Raw genomic sequence first — 15,479 nt, 5'->3', positions numbered from 1 at the left:
TTTATGAAATGAGTTCCTTTCACAACTTTCTGCTCAGTGTGGGAAAGTTGGAGTGGAGCAGGCAAGCACACGTCCGCGTCCTTTCCCTGGCTTCTACGTGTGATTTTGAACACACGGATTAGGGCTGTAGTGAAAGTCTGGAGGAGGATACTAAGGACCAGTTCCACACATGCTTTCCCATTCCTAATTTGTGATGACTCACCTGGCTCTGAATGGATATCATTGTGTATCATTGTATATGACATGGGGTGGAAGTTCAGTGTTCCCCTATGCGCACCTCCCAATAATGAACAAGTCGCAAGACTACAAATCAGAGGTTTCACGCAAGAGCAGCAAGCTATGAGCTCCAAAATGCATAAAGGGAGAGAAAGCTCAGAAGCTGAATGATCTCCTTTTCGCCATTAGGGTAGGAATTGAAGGAATTGTGCAGTATTTTCAAAATCTGCATTTATGTTGTACATCAAATTGCAAATTATGGACGCAGTCCATTAGAATTTTCGTCGCAAGCCTGATTGAAGCAAGACCGTCGCGCTTGTTTTGGATGTACTGTTGCAATTCTGTAAACTTGAGGAATTTAGTTTTTGCATACAGTATTTGTAAACCTATCTGTTATTATCCTATTCAGCCTCATAGAGATCAGAGTGGTGTGGTAAAGTTTTATGGCAGCTTTGCATTTAATAGAAAACGAAATGTGCTAGAGTTAGAAATAAAGCAAGACTATACATCTCCTGGGACACAGAAATATGTGGTGAGTTTGTTTCTCTCTCTTTCCTGAAATTTGACAAAATTGCTGCATATTTTCTGTAACTTTCACTTTTTACTTTACATATTTGTACCGTCAGCCTTTGGTGGGCAACTTGCTTGGAGCTCTGAACCATATCTGGTAGAAAGATAGTTGCCTATGGTTACTTTGAATACAGAAATTTGCATGTAATTTCTGTATTTATAATTTCGTGTTTAGTATTAGATTATTGTGAATCAATATAAATTATAGTGAGGTTTTTAACTTACTCATCTGCAATGTTCATCTAAAGTAAACCTTGAATCAACTGGCATTTAGACACAATATTCAGTGCACTCCTGACTTCGTTGTTTCCTATTGTTCACTACAGAAATACATTTTAAAATGAGATGACAAACATACTCTTTGAGATCTAGAAACCTACTTTCATAGAATTGTAGAGGCTGGACCACAGTGTCCGGGCTGAACAATGGGAGTGGAGATGCTCCTCCAGGTTAAATCATTGCTACTGTCAGCCTTTTTAAACATTTGTCCTGCTAATAAAATACATTTTCCCCCTAAGGGCCCTTTGAAAGTGACGGTGCAAGAGCTTGATGGATCTTTCAACCACACGCTTCAGATAGAAGAAAACAGCCTTAAACACGACATACCCTGCCACTCGAAAAGCAGACGGTAGGGTTTAGACTATTTGTAGACTTCCCCTGTGAAACATACACCTGAAATAACTACTGCTTTCTTGTTTTTCGTATTCTCTGGCTCACTCCTCTCGTTAATGTCAGCAGCATGTTAGCTGCTGCTGTGCTACACCTGCCCAGGCCACCGGGGGGTCCTTAGGCCGTATGGGAATAACCCACCCTCTGGCTCCTCCGAGTGCCAGCTTCATTCTCCAGAAATAGATAATGCTGTGTGGGTTCCTTCCCATGTGGATCGTGGCTTCTAAAATTGTGCCGACAGGTTGGGGGTGATTAGTGTTGTGGCTCCCACGCCACTGTTGTAATGCAAGAATCATATTTGTAAGAAGATTCGAAGGTTTTATCCAGTGCAGCATGGGACTTCTTCTTTCCTTTGCCTGTGTACCCCCAAAGTCTGCTCCAGAGCAACTCCCCCCCCAACTCTCCAGAGCAGATTTGCAGGATATGCAGGGGTCTGTGGAGGAGAGGAGGGGAAGTTTCAGTGTGCTTTGTGATCCAAGCAACAGAGTTGGATACAACCCTTAGTCACTAATATGACCTTGAATCCTTACTTCAAGGATAAAGGTGTGTTGCAGTAATCCACCATCCTGCTACTGTTCAACCACTCTAGTGATAGATTCCCCTTGGTGATTGAAAAATATAAACAGGTAAGTATTATCCGCCTTCCCCCCCCCCAAAAAAAGTGGTATTCAGGATGCACTATTATGATTTCTGTCTCTCAAGGTGTAGAAAGTATGAAGCTTAGGAAAAGGATAAACCTCTGAAATGGGGATGGGCAAAATATTTGGGGACAGTTCATATGATTAAATGAAGATAGTTGTTCATCATATCATCATCAAGGATTTCCTTAGCGGCCTTGTATTTAAACATCATTTAATACATTTTTGCAGAATAAGGAAAAGAGAAAATGATTTTAATAGACCTCTTCTTCTTTTTTGAAACACAGAAACAAGAAGAAAAAGATTCCTCTGATGAATGGGGAGGAAGTTGACATGGATCTTTCTGCCATGGAGTAAGTTAATTTATGGAAGCAAAGCGTGGCTGTTCCTTTCCCTGAAGCTCTTATATAGGATTGTCCTAGACACACAGAATCATACTGGCCCCAGTTCCAATAGAAGCACTATGAATGCAGAAGCTTAGTTTCATGTATCTGCCTTGTTAGGAGATGCTGGCTTTCTTCTTGCACTGTCCATATGAGCCACAGACTCTTTATGACAGTGCTGAACATGCAGGGGAATGTAGGGCAAGTTCTTGAAGTGCAGCAATTGGAAGTGGAGGCAAGGAAACCAGGGTAAGATTTAATTTCAGAGATGCCTGTTGTTCACTGTTTCTACGCTGAAGCCCCTTCCACTGGGAAATTTATGAAGTGCAAAGCTGTCACCAAGCTTGTTCAGATTGATATCATCAGTTTGTAAGCAGCTGCATGGTTGTTCAGACCGAGAACTGTTGGTTTTGTGCAAAAAGAAGTAAACAAGAGTCAGATTTCTTTTTAAGGTGCCATGTTTTAGCAGTCCCATATTGAAATGTCTGCACACATTTGCTGCATTTTAAGTGCTGGTACAAAATCTGGTCATCTCTTTCAGTGCCGATTCTCCCTTACTCTGGATCAGAATAGACCCGGATATGTCTGTACTGAGGAAGGTAGAATTCGAACAGGCTGACTTCATGTGGCAGTACCAGCTCCGATACGAGAGAGATGTGGTTGCACAGGAAGAATCCATTTTGGCCCTCCAGAAGTTCCCTACTCCAGCTTCACGACTTGCGCTGACTGATATACTTGAGCAAGAACAGTGCTTCTACCGAGTGAGGATAATGGCATGCTTCTGTCTTGCAAAGGTAGGAATGGACCATGCCGGACAAACGTCATGAGACAGTTTGGTCAGATACAATCACAGGTTCTGGAAATCTGCACAGCGGGATTTGCGACATGTAAATTGGGCAGCTCACAGAGAATCTAAACTTGAACAATAGGAGAAAAATGCATGTACAGTTTTCCGCCCCTGGTTACTTGAAAACTAAAGGGTGTCCCTATAGCAGAGAGGACTTACCTTATCCAAAAAAAGCTCTAGCTCCTCCCATGGCCTCAAGTTCCTATACTTATTTACCTGTGTAGCAATTCCTCCCCCATGTTTGTGAAACTGTGACCACACAGTGGTTTCCCCACCACCACCACCTTGATCTGAGCAGGTGTTGAATTGTCATATTGAATAGAGTGGCAGATGTGTCAGGCTTCAGCCCTGTATAGCTTGATGTTCACTGTCAAGGGGGGGGCAGGCTAAATGGGTGCAATTTCTATGAAGTTTGGTGAATGTGTCTTTTCTAGTTTTAAGTGTTTTTTGCCAACTATCAGTCTCTTTTCCATATTTTCACACATTAACAGTTGAGTAAGAGTTAAAACTTCACCGCGTCTCCTAAACTGATCTGGCGTCCAGCCTTATGGAAATATTTATCAAGTGCTTTTAAGTGACTGATGTCAAAACAAAGCAACATAGGTTTTTGTCTGTAAAAGGAAACTAGAAAAATGTTTCATAACAATTGTTGAAGCAGAGAGGAGACATTTGAACCAACAGTTTTGTTTTTGCATTAATCCTCCGGTCTAAAGGAAGTTTGCTGTTTTAACATTTTAAAAGACAGCCAAAGTGTATGTTAGGCTTCTTTTGGCGCCTTAGAAATCTAGGGGAGTGGTGAAATTTTCACTTCAAGCTTAACAATCTGCTGGCTTCCTTAGTTTTCGGATTCACTCGCTCACGGAGCCTCCATCTTGCCAGAATTCATACTCAATTCATTAGTCCTCATCCAGCTCACTACTGCACCCAGGGTCTTCTCAGCCATTCCTAATTCAGATCTTGTAGACAAATAGAACTGGGTATCATTAGCAGCTGATGAAACCTTGCTCAATATCCCCGAATGACCTCTCCTAATGGTTTTGTGTAGATGTTAAATGCATTGGAGACAGTATAGTGATCTGTGGCATTTTGTAGCTCAAAGGGGGCTGAGAAGAATGCAAGAATCATATTTGTAAGAAGATTTGAAGGTTGTATCCAGTGCAGCATGGGACTTCTTCTTTCCTTTGCCTGTGTACCCCCAAAGTCTGCTCCAGAGCAACTCCCCCCCCCCCAACTCTCCAGAGTAGATTTGCAGGATATGCAGGGGTCTGTGGAGGAGAGGAGGGGAAGTTTCAGTGTGCTTTGTGATCCAAGCAACAGAGTTGGATACAACCCTTAGTCACTAATATGACCTTGAATCCTTACTTCAAGGATAAAGGTGTGTTGCAGTAATCCACCATCCTGCTACTGTTCAACCACTCTAGTGATAGATTCCCCTTGGTGATTGAAAAATATAAACAGGTAAGTATTATCCGCCTCCCCCCCCCAAAAAAAAGTGGTATTCAGGATGCACTATTATGATTTGTGTCTCCAAGGTGTAGAAAGTATGAAGCTTAGGAAAAGGATAAACTTCTGAAATGGGGATGGGCAAAATATTTGGGGACAGTTCATATGATTAAATGAAGATAGTTGTCCATCATATCATCATCAAGGATTTCCTTAGCGGCCTTGTATTTAAACATCATTTAATACAGCAGATTGTTAAGCTTGAAGTGATTCATACTCAATTCATTAGTCCTCATCCAGCTCACTACTGCACCCAGGGTCTTCTCAGCCATTCCTAATTCAGATCTTGTAGACAAATAGAACTGGGTATCATTAGCAGCTGATGAAACCTTGCTCAATATCCCCGAATGACCTCTCCTAATGGTTTTGTGTAGATGTTAAATGCATTGGAGACAGTATAGTGATGTGTGGCATTTTGTAGCTCAAAGGGGGCTGAGAAGAAGTGCTCCAATGCTACTTTCTGGAACCATCCCTGGAGATTAGATGTAACCCCTGCAGAACCCTTGAAACCCATCTCCTCTAGACAGTCCAGGAGGATACCATGGTTCATTGTATCAAAAAACTGATGAGAAAGCTAGCTAGAGCAAAATAGGGTTGTGCATTGGGGGAGTTGGGCAAACTTTTCCCCAGTATACTGATTATTAACTTGATTTCAGCTACCCAACCGTATCTTAAAAGCTAGACAGGGTTCAGAATTGTCTGTGTCTCTTCGGGTGGTCTCGTACTCCCAGGGCGGCTAAGGCATGTTTGAAATCTGCATTGAGGTTATTGGCATGGTAAATTGAGGAAAGTGGTAGTGCTCAGGCCACTTCCATGACTGTCTTCTCCAGAGACTGAATATGTGGCTTTGGTAACACGGGTGGGGGAGTCTGTCTGAAATGTAAATGGGAGGAAAGCAATTAAAACCAGATCGCGATTGTGGGAAGATAATTAGTTGCAGATGACCTGTAAAAACCATTTCCATACACTATAGTTCCAATTTATAGAAGGGATGGTGGTGAGAGACTGTCTGGTTTTAGGTAGTATATTTTGGTTTTCAAACTGTGTTCGAACCGCGGGATTCCTTGCAAGCTCATCAGCATTCCTGAATTAACCAGATTGATAATGGCAGAGAAGCTGCCTGACAGCTGTTACTCACTGTTGGAAACCTTTCCCTTGCTCTCCCCAGCTTTATGATGGTATTGGTTGTATTCCAGGGCACAGAAACATGGCTTTTACCCTACACACCATTGATTGCATGTACTGGAACAGGGATTTCCAACCCTTTTGGGCCTAAGAGTTCATTTAGAAATCTAAGAAAGTCTCATGTGTACCACAAAATACACAGAAGAATAAAAGTCTTGCTCAGAACCATTCCCCCCACCCCCCACAAAACAGGCAAAATACCTACATATGTCCCAACACATAGGAAAAAGCAGGCACCCCCCCCAAAAAAACCCTAGACAACTCCCCCACCTACCCACCCAGAGTGGCTGGGGAAATCCAGGCAGATGGGTGGGGTATACAAATTATTATTATTATTATTATTATTACCCAACCGCCCTCTGTTGAACCCTTTCATTTTTTTTAAAGACAAGGGGCAGGGGAGCTGGGTAGGTATGATGGGGTTGTCTGAGGGCATCATAGTGCCCATGGTCACCACATTAGGGATCCAGGTCCTAATATAGGCTTCAGTATCTTCTGCATTGCATTGATTCCACAAAAGCACCTTAAGAGGCAACTCAGGGGTTGGAAAGGGTTTTTTTTTGGGGGGGGGGAATGCTGATTTAAAGTTTCTATCTGTTAAACAGTTGCGGATCTTGTGCACTTGCTACAGGTTTCTCTTCTCCCCAGTCCTTTGGAAATAAAAGTAAGAAAGAGAGGAGTCGGCGTTTGGGAGAAGGCAATAGATCAAACCTTGCAGTCTTGCTAGTAATGTAGCTTCTCTCTTGCTCCCTAATTATGTAGATTGCAAATTTCATGGTGAGCACGTGGACAGGACCACCAGCCATGAAATCGCTCTTCACCCGGATGTTCTGTTGTAAAAGTTGCCCAAACATTGTGAAAACCAATAACTTCATGAACTACCAGAGCTACTTTCTGCAGAAGGTAAAAGACCAATTGCCTTCTAATTTAGCTTTTTTTTCTAAACGTAGCAGCTTCTCTTAACAGCTTGTTCAAGGCTGGTCTACAGTGGTGGGTGCAAAAGAGAAATGGTTGTAGGTGTTGGATGTATTCTCCTGAAGAGTGGCAGCACTCTTTTGGAGACAGATGTCCTAAGTCTCATCCGCCTCAAAAAAAAATGAAAGGAAAAAAGTACAGAAGTATTTTCCCTACGAAGAGAAGCTAAAGAAATCAGGGTGGGGGGGGGGGAGACGGATAAAATTATGCGTGCAGAATATTGAATAGAAGCTAATATCCTTTCTATTTGTGCAATTATTAGAGCTGAAGGCCATTTAATGAAATGAGGCAGAGAGAGGTTCGGGACTGACAAAAGGAATCCCACCTTTACAATAACACAAGTTAAAGGAGTTCATTGCTGTGAGCTATAATGATGACCACCTGCCCAAATGGCTTTAAAAAGCACGTGATAAGTTCACAAACGGTGTTTTATTAACAGCTAGCTAGCATGCTCTTATGTTGATTTTCATGCTTCTACCTCCTGTATTATGGGGTGGAGGAAATACGGACTGGTAGACTGCAGAACATCATATGGAAAAGCAAAAACGATGCTTTACAAGCTGTCGTTTTAGATTTAATATTTAAACTAAAGCAGTTTCTTATTTAATCTTGATCCTTCCCCCCCCCAGACGATGCCTGTCGCTATGGCCTTGCTGAGAGATGTCCATAATCTATGTCCTAAAGAGGTTTTGACGTTCATTTTAGATCTCATCAAGTACAACGACAATAGAAAAAACAAGGTAAAAAACGTTGCCTCGAAACGTTGCAGTTTTCTGTCCATGATCCTGCTCTTTTGATGCGCAGAGAACTACTTTAAGGCAAAATGGCATGTAATAGGAACAGGACCTGCAGCTAAATGTGGTGTGGAATACTCTTACTCAGGCTTCCAGTCACCCACCTATGCCCTCTTCCATTCATTTGTAGACTTGAGTTTTTCTAAAAGAGCAGTGCTCTTCTTCTCAATTTTATTTTTTGGTAATGCTTATCTCATGTTTTGGTCTTTGGCTTTAGTTTTCAGACAACTATTACCGTGCAGAGCTGATAGATGCGCTAGCAAACTCTGTAACTCCTGCCGTCAGTGTGAACAATGAAGCCCGGACACTCGATAACTTAAATCCTGATGTTCGCCTCATTCTTGAGGAAATTACCAGGTTCTTAAACATGGAAAAGCTACTGCCCAGCTATAGGCACACCATTGCGGTCAGGTATGTTTTGTTTTTTTATGTATTTAATTCCTGCAAATACAAATCTAAAAGCATGGTACACTCCATCTTTTTTCACTTCTTCCTTCTTTGCTGTTGTTCCTGATTTGTTCCTGGTGCACTCGTTCTGTTCTTGCACAATGTAGCTCTTCATAATATTCTCACCGTGATCAATAAACACACAAGGGACAGAGATGGGGGAGATTTAACGGGTGCCGAGAAAGTCCTTTTGTAAATTGTGCAAAGGCCTTAAGAGAAAATACACTTCTAAAAGCAGAATGTTTGTAGGACTTGAAACCACAGCTTTCTCCTTTTCTTTTGATCTTATGCAACAAAGGGAAGATAAAATCTACTGTTTATGGAGGCAAAACACTGAGTTAAGTGTGTTTTGCGTATCAGATGTCTATGAGCACAGATCTCCAGAGAGGGTTGATGCTGGTCAGCAGTAGGGGAATCCTAAACAAGGAGCCATGCACTTGGAAAGGATGCTGCAAGGGACTAGATTTTTCTGATAACGTATCTGGACTGTCCTCTTACTTACCTGCTAATCTTGGTGTCTTATGCAGGAGTAGGGGAACTCAGGCCTGGAGACAAAATATGTCCTCTCTACTTGGCCCTCGGGATTCTCACCCAATCCATGCCACTCACCAGCCTTGCTTTGTACCCTCCTTACTGCATAGCTTCTTATTGGACTTTTATAAAGAAAATGCAGATAATAGGAGCAGATGGGGCTTGTCAACCTGGGAAGGTAGCTCATCTAGGAGAAGTATCAGCAAGGCCAAGAGGGAGGTCCTGTCGCCTGGGCAGCCCAGGACTTCCATACACACTGCCCAGGCTTGCTTCTCAGGGATGCCACTTTGGTGCTGCTAACACAGCGGTTTGACTTCACCCCCGACGGCACACTCCATTGCATCTCGTTACAGAAGGATGCCAGCAACAACAAATAAGCAAGCCAAGCCAGTCTTGTATCATTTATACATTATAAAGTGATGTTAGGTTTACTGTAACATCTTAGACGTATGATTCGTTACCCATAGCCAGTGTATACACCTTGGTTTACAAACAGCTTTGCACCCTCCTTAAGCGTTTTTGTCTGTCTGAAGTGTGCCCTCTGGGCCAGATTCACTTAATTCATTGCATTCGCAGAAGCCAATGCAAGGGCTCCTGCTAGTGCAATGGGGCTCCCCCAAATCCCCTTTGAATGCTCAGAACAGCTTGCAGGGAGAAGAGAGGGGGGGTCATTCTGTCTGCAAGCAGAAATACTTTCGTGACGGAACTATCAGAATAACATGATATTGAAATCCTCCCTCTGACTCTAATAAAATGCCTTTTGTTTGCCTGGATAGAGGGGTGTGTGCAGAAACAAATCTATTGTGCAAGGGTAACATATACATTTCTTACTCTGCTCACTTTTGCTTCTTCCCCCACCCATCACTGGCACACGTGGTTCCCTACCCCCACTCTTAAAGGTTTGATCTTCTCTACTAGTATATGTTGTGTTGGGTGAAATATCCATCAGAAGAAAGAAAATAGTTTCTTTAGAACTCTCCTTTCAGCTCAGGTTTCTTTAGAACTCTTTGGAAGTCAAGAACGATATTTTATTGGTGTTTGCGTTTTGTTAAAAATTTAACAGGCACCTTAAAAAAAAATCCACATGGATTTGGCGTAATTCAGAGTTTGTGAAATTCATCAACAACTTGCTGTGATAATGCTAAAGTAAGTTTTTATTTCCAGTGGCTGGAAATGCAGGTTTTACAGCAGATTTTTCTTCCTTCCACCTTCTCTATGTGCCTAGTTGCTTGAATGCCATTCGCATACTACAGAAGAACGGGCATGTCCCAAGTGATCCTGCTGTCTTTAAGTCCTATGCGGAATATGGGCACTTTGTGGATATCCGAATAGCAGCTCTGGAGGCAGTTGTTGATTACACAAAAGGTAAAGAAAAGTTGTTGTGCTGAACAGTTAATTTGGCTTTTAATATCTAGACCTGTGCACCCTAGACCACGGCCACTTTGTTAAGCTCTGAATCTTTGGGGCAGACAAGTAGTGCTTTGTGAACTTTTTCAAGGAAACTTGTTTGCCATTACTGATCTTCTCATTGAAGAATCTGATGAGCTTCCATGGAAGACAGTCTGCCATGAAATTTAGTTTGAAAACAAATGTAGTATAAGCTGGGAAATGAGGCAACCTCACCGCTGTCTGGATTGGGCAAAATTTGTTTGACCGCTCAGTTTCTTGAGTATGATGCCATCTTGTAGCAGGAGAGTTTTGCGTGTAGGCAATTGATTTGCAGTGAGAGATGTTTTGTTTTCAGATGTACAGGCAAAGTGTTGGGAGTATATATGTAATATATATACATATTTGCTAGGAGGGAATAGTCAGAATCCCAAACGAGCTGTTATGCAGGATAAAAACAGGTTTCACAATTAAATTCCAAAAGTTTAAGCAACGGCATCCAAATACAAGAGAGAAGAATTGAGAGAAAATGGGAATTCGTGTGTCACAAAGAGCAAGATTTGTAGAGTCCATCCATCCTACCCACTCTCCCAAAATTATAATAGTGACACATTAGAGCTGCCCAGAGTGGCTGGGGAAACTCAGCCAGATGGGCGGGGTACAATAAAAAATTATTTATTATTATTATTATTATTATTATTATTATTATTATTATTATTATTATGCATCAATTCTATTCTATTTCTTAAAGATTTTTATGTATCCACTTTTTGTTGATTTTTTTTCTCTAATAACTTCTGACTTCTAGTTGGTGCAGTCCAGCATCTTACTTTAAAAGACATTCATTTTGTCTTTATAGTTGACAGAAGTTACGAGGAACTACAGTGGCTGCTCAATATGGTCCAGAACGACCCTGTGCCTTATGTCAGGTTAGTCTTCCTCGCTGGCAGCTTGAAAGGTGTATCATTTAGGTTATAGATTTCAAACGATCTTGTGCTGTATATTCTGGTGGGAAGGATTTAAAATCGCCTATTGCTATGTTGCTTTTCTTCTGAGAAGCACGCATGGGGTTTTCGGGTAACAGTTGACCCTCAGCTTCAGATGATGGAAATATATGCGGCGGTTATGACGCTTCAGTTGAGTTGCACCATCTCTGAGCATTGGCTGTGCTGGGTGTCACTGATGAGAGTTGTGGTGGAACAACATCTCAGTGGCTACAGGCAATCCTTCCCACCAAAATGTCAGTACTTGGTTTCTGCCTGAATCAAGAGACTGGTTGCATTCTGGAGCAGAGGGTAATCTGTGGCTATTAAGCAAGAGGGCAGCACTCTCCCACTTCCTTAAGAAATGAGAACTGTTCATGGCAAAGCCCTTAGAGGTCAAGGGGAAGGTCTTGTGCTTTTCCTTGCAATCGTTCATACTTCTTTATGAAGGCCTTGCATCTACTTTTCAATTCTTGGCCATAGATGGAGGATCTTTCTTTACATCTTTCTTTTAAAAAAAAAAATCCACACTGGGACTCAGTGTATCTAGAGTAGAGCTGGGCTTCGTTATGTTTAGATAGCAAAGAAAATATAAATTGGTTTCTTGTTTGTAGCTGAGGGACAAAGATTATAAATGATACATTTGTAGTTGAACTTTTTGCCTGTTTGCTTTAAGTTAGACTTTGCCAGTACAAGTCAGTACCCCTGGTGACCTAGATAATGACAACTTTGAACACTGCAGCCTCTTTTTCAGGTTTCCCCCTCTTGGTTTCTTTTCCTGCTGTTTCCACTGACTGTTACTGCCCCCAGGCCTTTTCACAAAAATGGCTGTTTTGATACATTTTTAGAATCCTGTGTAAGGTCATTGATCTTGATTTTCTGAGATGATGCAAGCACTAGGGGGCATGTTTTGAGTTTACGTTCAACCCTCGTAATCCTGATGTAAAACTATGGAGCCAAAAAAAAAAAAGGATTGGCGAAGATGCAAAGCCTAATAACTGGAAGGCCAGATTGTATATGGATTAGGAGCTGACTGTTGTCCTTTTTTTAGACATAAGATATTGAACATGTTGACAAAGAACCCTCCATTTACCAAGAACATGGAATCTCCTTTGTGCAATGAAGCGCTGGTGGATCAGCTCTGGAAACTAATGAATTCAGGTTAAATATTATTATTACTATTGCAATTTATTTATTAATTATTATTATTGCTACTCATTTCAAAAAAAAATTATAATAACACAAATCAGCCTGGCTTTATGCATGCTTACATGAAAATAAGTCACCCTGATTAGAGACGGGGTTATTTAATTTATTCTTCATTTATAGCCTGCCTTTCTTACATAGTTCTCAAGGTAGCATACGTGATTCCCAAGCAGTTTTCCATCCAGGCACTCCCCAACGCCAAACCTACATAGTTTCGATCATGTTTGCTGTATCCTGCATGCCTTCAGGACATATTGCACTGGATTGCAGATTAAGGCATGCAACTTGAAAGTCTTTGCATTTTGCATTTTATTGGAGCATTTCCCTAACGTCCAGGCTTGCGTTTTGGTCAGGACTAGATCAACCCTAACGCTGAATACATTAACAGCAGCCTCCCCAAACCCACCTGCCCTACCTAGTACCTGGTTGCTAGTTTGTCTTGTGTAGCTGATGTTCAGTACCAAAGCTCCTGCTTATAACAAACTGTGAGCCATAGTTATATCTGAATTGGGCCATACAGGAAAAACCTTACGCTCGTTAGTTCTTTAAATCTGTGTGAACTATGCAGGGAAAAGTCAATGAGCAGAATATTCGTGTTCCTTTTCCTTTAGGTTCTACACGTTCCCAACCCAATGCTTATTCCTTCATGGGGGCGGGGGAAATTACCCAAGAATCAACATCCAATTGCCATTAATCTGTTTTCGTTTAGCAGATCAGCCTTATCCAGCACTGTCTTCAAAATCTGGCATGTTGCTTATAGTGCTTACATACCAACTTTTATTTGTATTCTTCTAGGGGACATTAATGGCTGTGTGCTCTCTATGCATCATTATTTTTAGAGCCTGGAAGCTTTCAGCTGCACTAGCGGCTGAAGCAACCTGGGGGGGAATGGGACCCGCCTTACTTAATTTTTTGGAAAGATTTAACCAGATGTCATACTCAGGAAGTAAACAGTTTACATCTAGCCACCAGGGAGTTCATGTTCCCTTTTTTTCTCCCCCTCGAGAGAATTGAATGTACAAAGCTAGTCTTTAACTCATTGACCTTGTTGTAACAAAAGGAGTCATAATAGGAGATATGTTCCCTTCTCTATTTGGTGTGTGTGTGTGTGTGTGTGTGTGTGTGTGTGTGTGTGTGTGTTAACAGCATAAATCTCTGTGCAAATCAAAATTTACTTTCTTTAAAGAGCAATTACAAAATCTCAGAGTGCCACTAAGAATATTTGTTAGGGTAAACCCCCCCCCCCCACCCATTCAGGTTTAATGATTTGAAACTTGCTGGTGCCTATAAGCCCATAAAGGAGAAAAAATGATTTTGTTGCTTTTTGGAGAGAAAGAGTGAAATGCCAGACTCTAGAAAGCTAAAGCTAGAGAATTCCAAACCTTTTAAAAATGAGAGATGATATTCCACTATACTTAAGTTTGAATTCTTTAAAAAATTAATATTTGTTTCAGTAGCAGTTGAGATCTTCACTGATCAGTTTTTAAGTTAAGATAACCGTGCTAGTTTCTAGATTCAGGTAGGTAGCTGTGTTGGTCTGACGCAGTCAAAATAAATAAAAAAATGGTCCAGTAGCACCTTAGAGACCAACTAAGTTTGTTCTGGGTATAAGCTTTCGTGGACATGCACACTTCTTCAGATAGAACAAATGAACAACTTAATCCTTTAGTAAAATTTTGTTATTTTCCAGGTACTGTAGAAACCAATGTATATTGAGTGATGACATAATTTGTGAAATAAAATGGTGGGGTGGGGTGGGGGAAATCCCTAGTTTCTTATCTCCTGTAAGACTTGTTCAAGTTTGGATGAAATGAACAGCTGGGCTTTTCTTTCATTGTGTTTTCCCAGCTATTCTGAAAAGTCTTATCAGGGCAAAGGGGTCTGCATCTCCATAGGCAACCCTGAGTATCATATGCTGTGGAACCTCGTGACAGTTGTATCCATGGCAATCTTGTCTTGTAATTTTCCTATTTGCTAAGTTTTCTTTGAGACATGTGCCTTTTGCTTTGTTTGCTACTTAACATCTCTTTCCTTTCTGGAAATCGCCTACTCTGTAAACTTACTGGAGTCACGTGCTTTCAGATGATCAAAATCTGTCCATTTTAGCTACTCAAGCAGTAAACAGATCAGCTTGTGGGGTGCAGCTGCTGTTCACTGGCAAATTGTGCGACCTTCCATTTGCCCAGTTATCTGTGACTTAAGACTCAGCACCATTGTTTGTGGTTTTCATTGAAGCTCGCAAACTGATTAGGCACCCGCTACCAACTGGAGATTTTATTTTGTTTATTTCATTTTGGAAATTATTTATAGGCCGTTTGGGGGTTATATAGTCATTCTGTGTTAACTACCCTTTAAAAACACAAGCCAGTTAAGATACAGAAAACAAACATATGTCCTAACATATCTTTTTTTAAACAACAACAACAACAACCATTTGTTCTAAAACAGCTCGAATGGGTGTGTGTGTGTGTCAATATGACTGCCTTTGTTTGGCATTATGGACATTAGGGCTGGGCGATAGATCAATATATTTTCCAAAACCAGTTTATAGTCGATATCATTATTTCGGTTTCATAATTTTTGACCTGGCAATATATCACGAATCATGAAGTATGTGTGTGTGCTATGCAAAAATCACAATGTGGGAAAAGCCATGAAGCCAGCCCAGTGTGTCCCTTGATTCCTGCAGTCCCTGTTAACTCTGCCAGCTCAGCTCTCCCCTGCCCCATGCAGGGGGGCAACGAATCACAAGAGCATGCGCCGGCAAAAAACACAATTCATGAAAAACCTTGAAGCCAGTCAATGTCTCTACATAGCTCCATCCTTATTTCAGACATCATGATACATCAGTATATCGTGATGTTTAGCCGGTGATATATGGCTATGTTGAAAACCAGATATCTCCCAGCCCTAATGGGAATGTTCAAATGCAGGCTGTCTGCCATGCTGATGAAAAAACCAGTTCTGACCAGGTAGTAGGTCTGGGCAGCCTGAGGTGGCATAGGGGATAGTGTGGCAAGCCGGCCCGACTGTGTGGCTTAGTTGTTGTGCTCACAGTGGAATTGGGTTCAGGGAAAGAGTCAGCACTTGGGCAGCCCAGTTCTACCGCAGCTGCCTGCCTTGCTGTCTGACAGCTGAGGACTTCG

General features: G+C 41.6%; 1 protein-coding gene across 1 annotated transcript in view; it reads left to right on the top strand.

Moving 5' to 3' along the window:
- The window catches only part of TAF2 (TATA-box binding protein associated factor 2), a 63,217-nt gene that overhangs the window by 30,270 nt on the left and 17,468 nt on the right, over positions 1-15,479 (top strand). Inside the window, exons 13-22 of the mRNA XM_033155791.1 lie at positions 634-748; positions 1,305-1,414; positions 2,381-2,446; positions 3,018-3,270; positions 6,774-6,914; positions 7,616-7,726; positions 7,998-8,191; positions 9,984-10,123; positions 11,004-11,073; positions 12,179-12,288. Coding sequence (XP_033011682.1) covers positions 634-748; positions 1,305-1,414; positions 2,381-2,446; positions 3,018-3,270; positions 6,774-6,914; positions 7,616-7,726; positions 7,998-8,191; positions 9,984-10,123; positions 11,004-11,073; positions 12,179-12,288 — 1,310 coding nt within the window. The remainder of the gene's footprint in view (positions 1-633; positions 749-1,304; positions 1,415-2,380; positions 2,447-3,017; positions 3,271-6,773; positions 6,915-7,615; positions 7,727-7,997; positions 8,192-9,983; positions 10,124-11,003; positions 11,074-12,178; positions 12,289-15,479) is intronic.

Source organism: Lacerta agilis, chromosome 7 (genome assembly GCF_009819535.1).
Source record: "Lacerta agilis isolate rLacAgi1 chromosome 7, rLacAgi1.pri, whole genome shotgun sequence".
In the NCBI taxonomy this organism is placed as follows: Eukaryota; Metazoa; Chordata; class Lepidosauria; order Squamata; family Lacertidae; genus Lacerta; species Lacerta agilis.
This window is presented reverse-complemented; position numbering and strand designations above follow the sequence as displayed.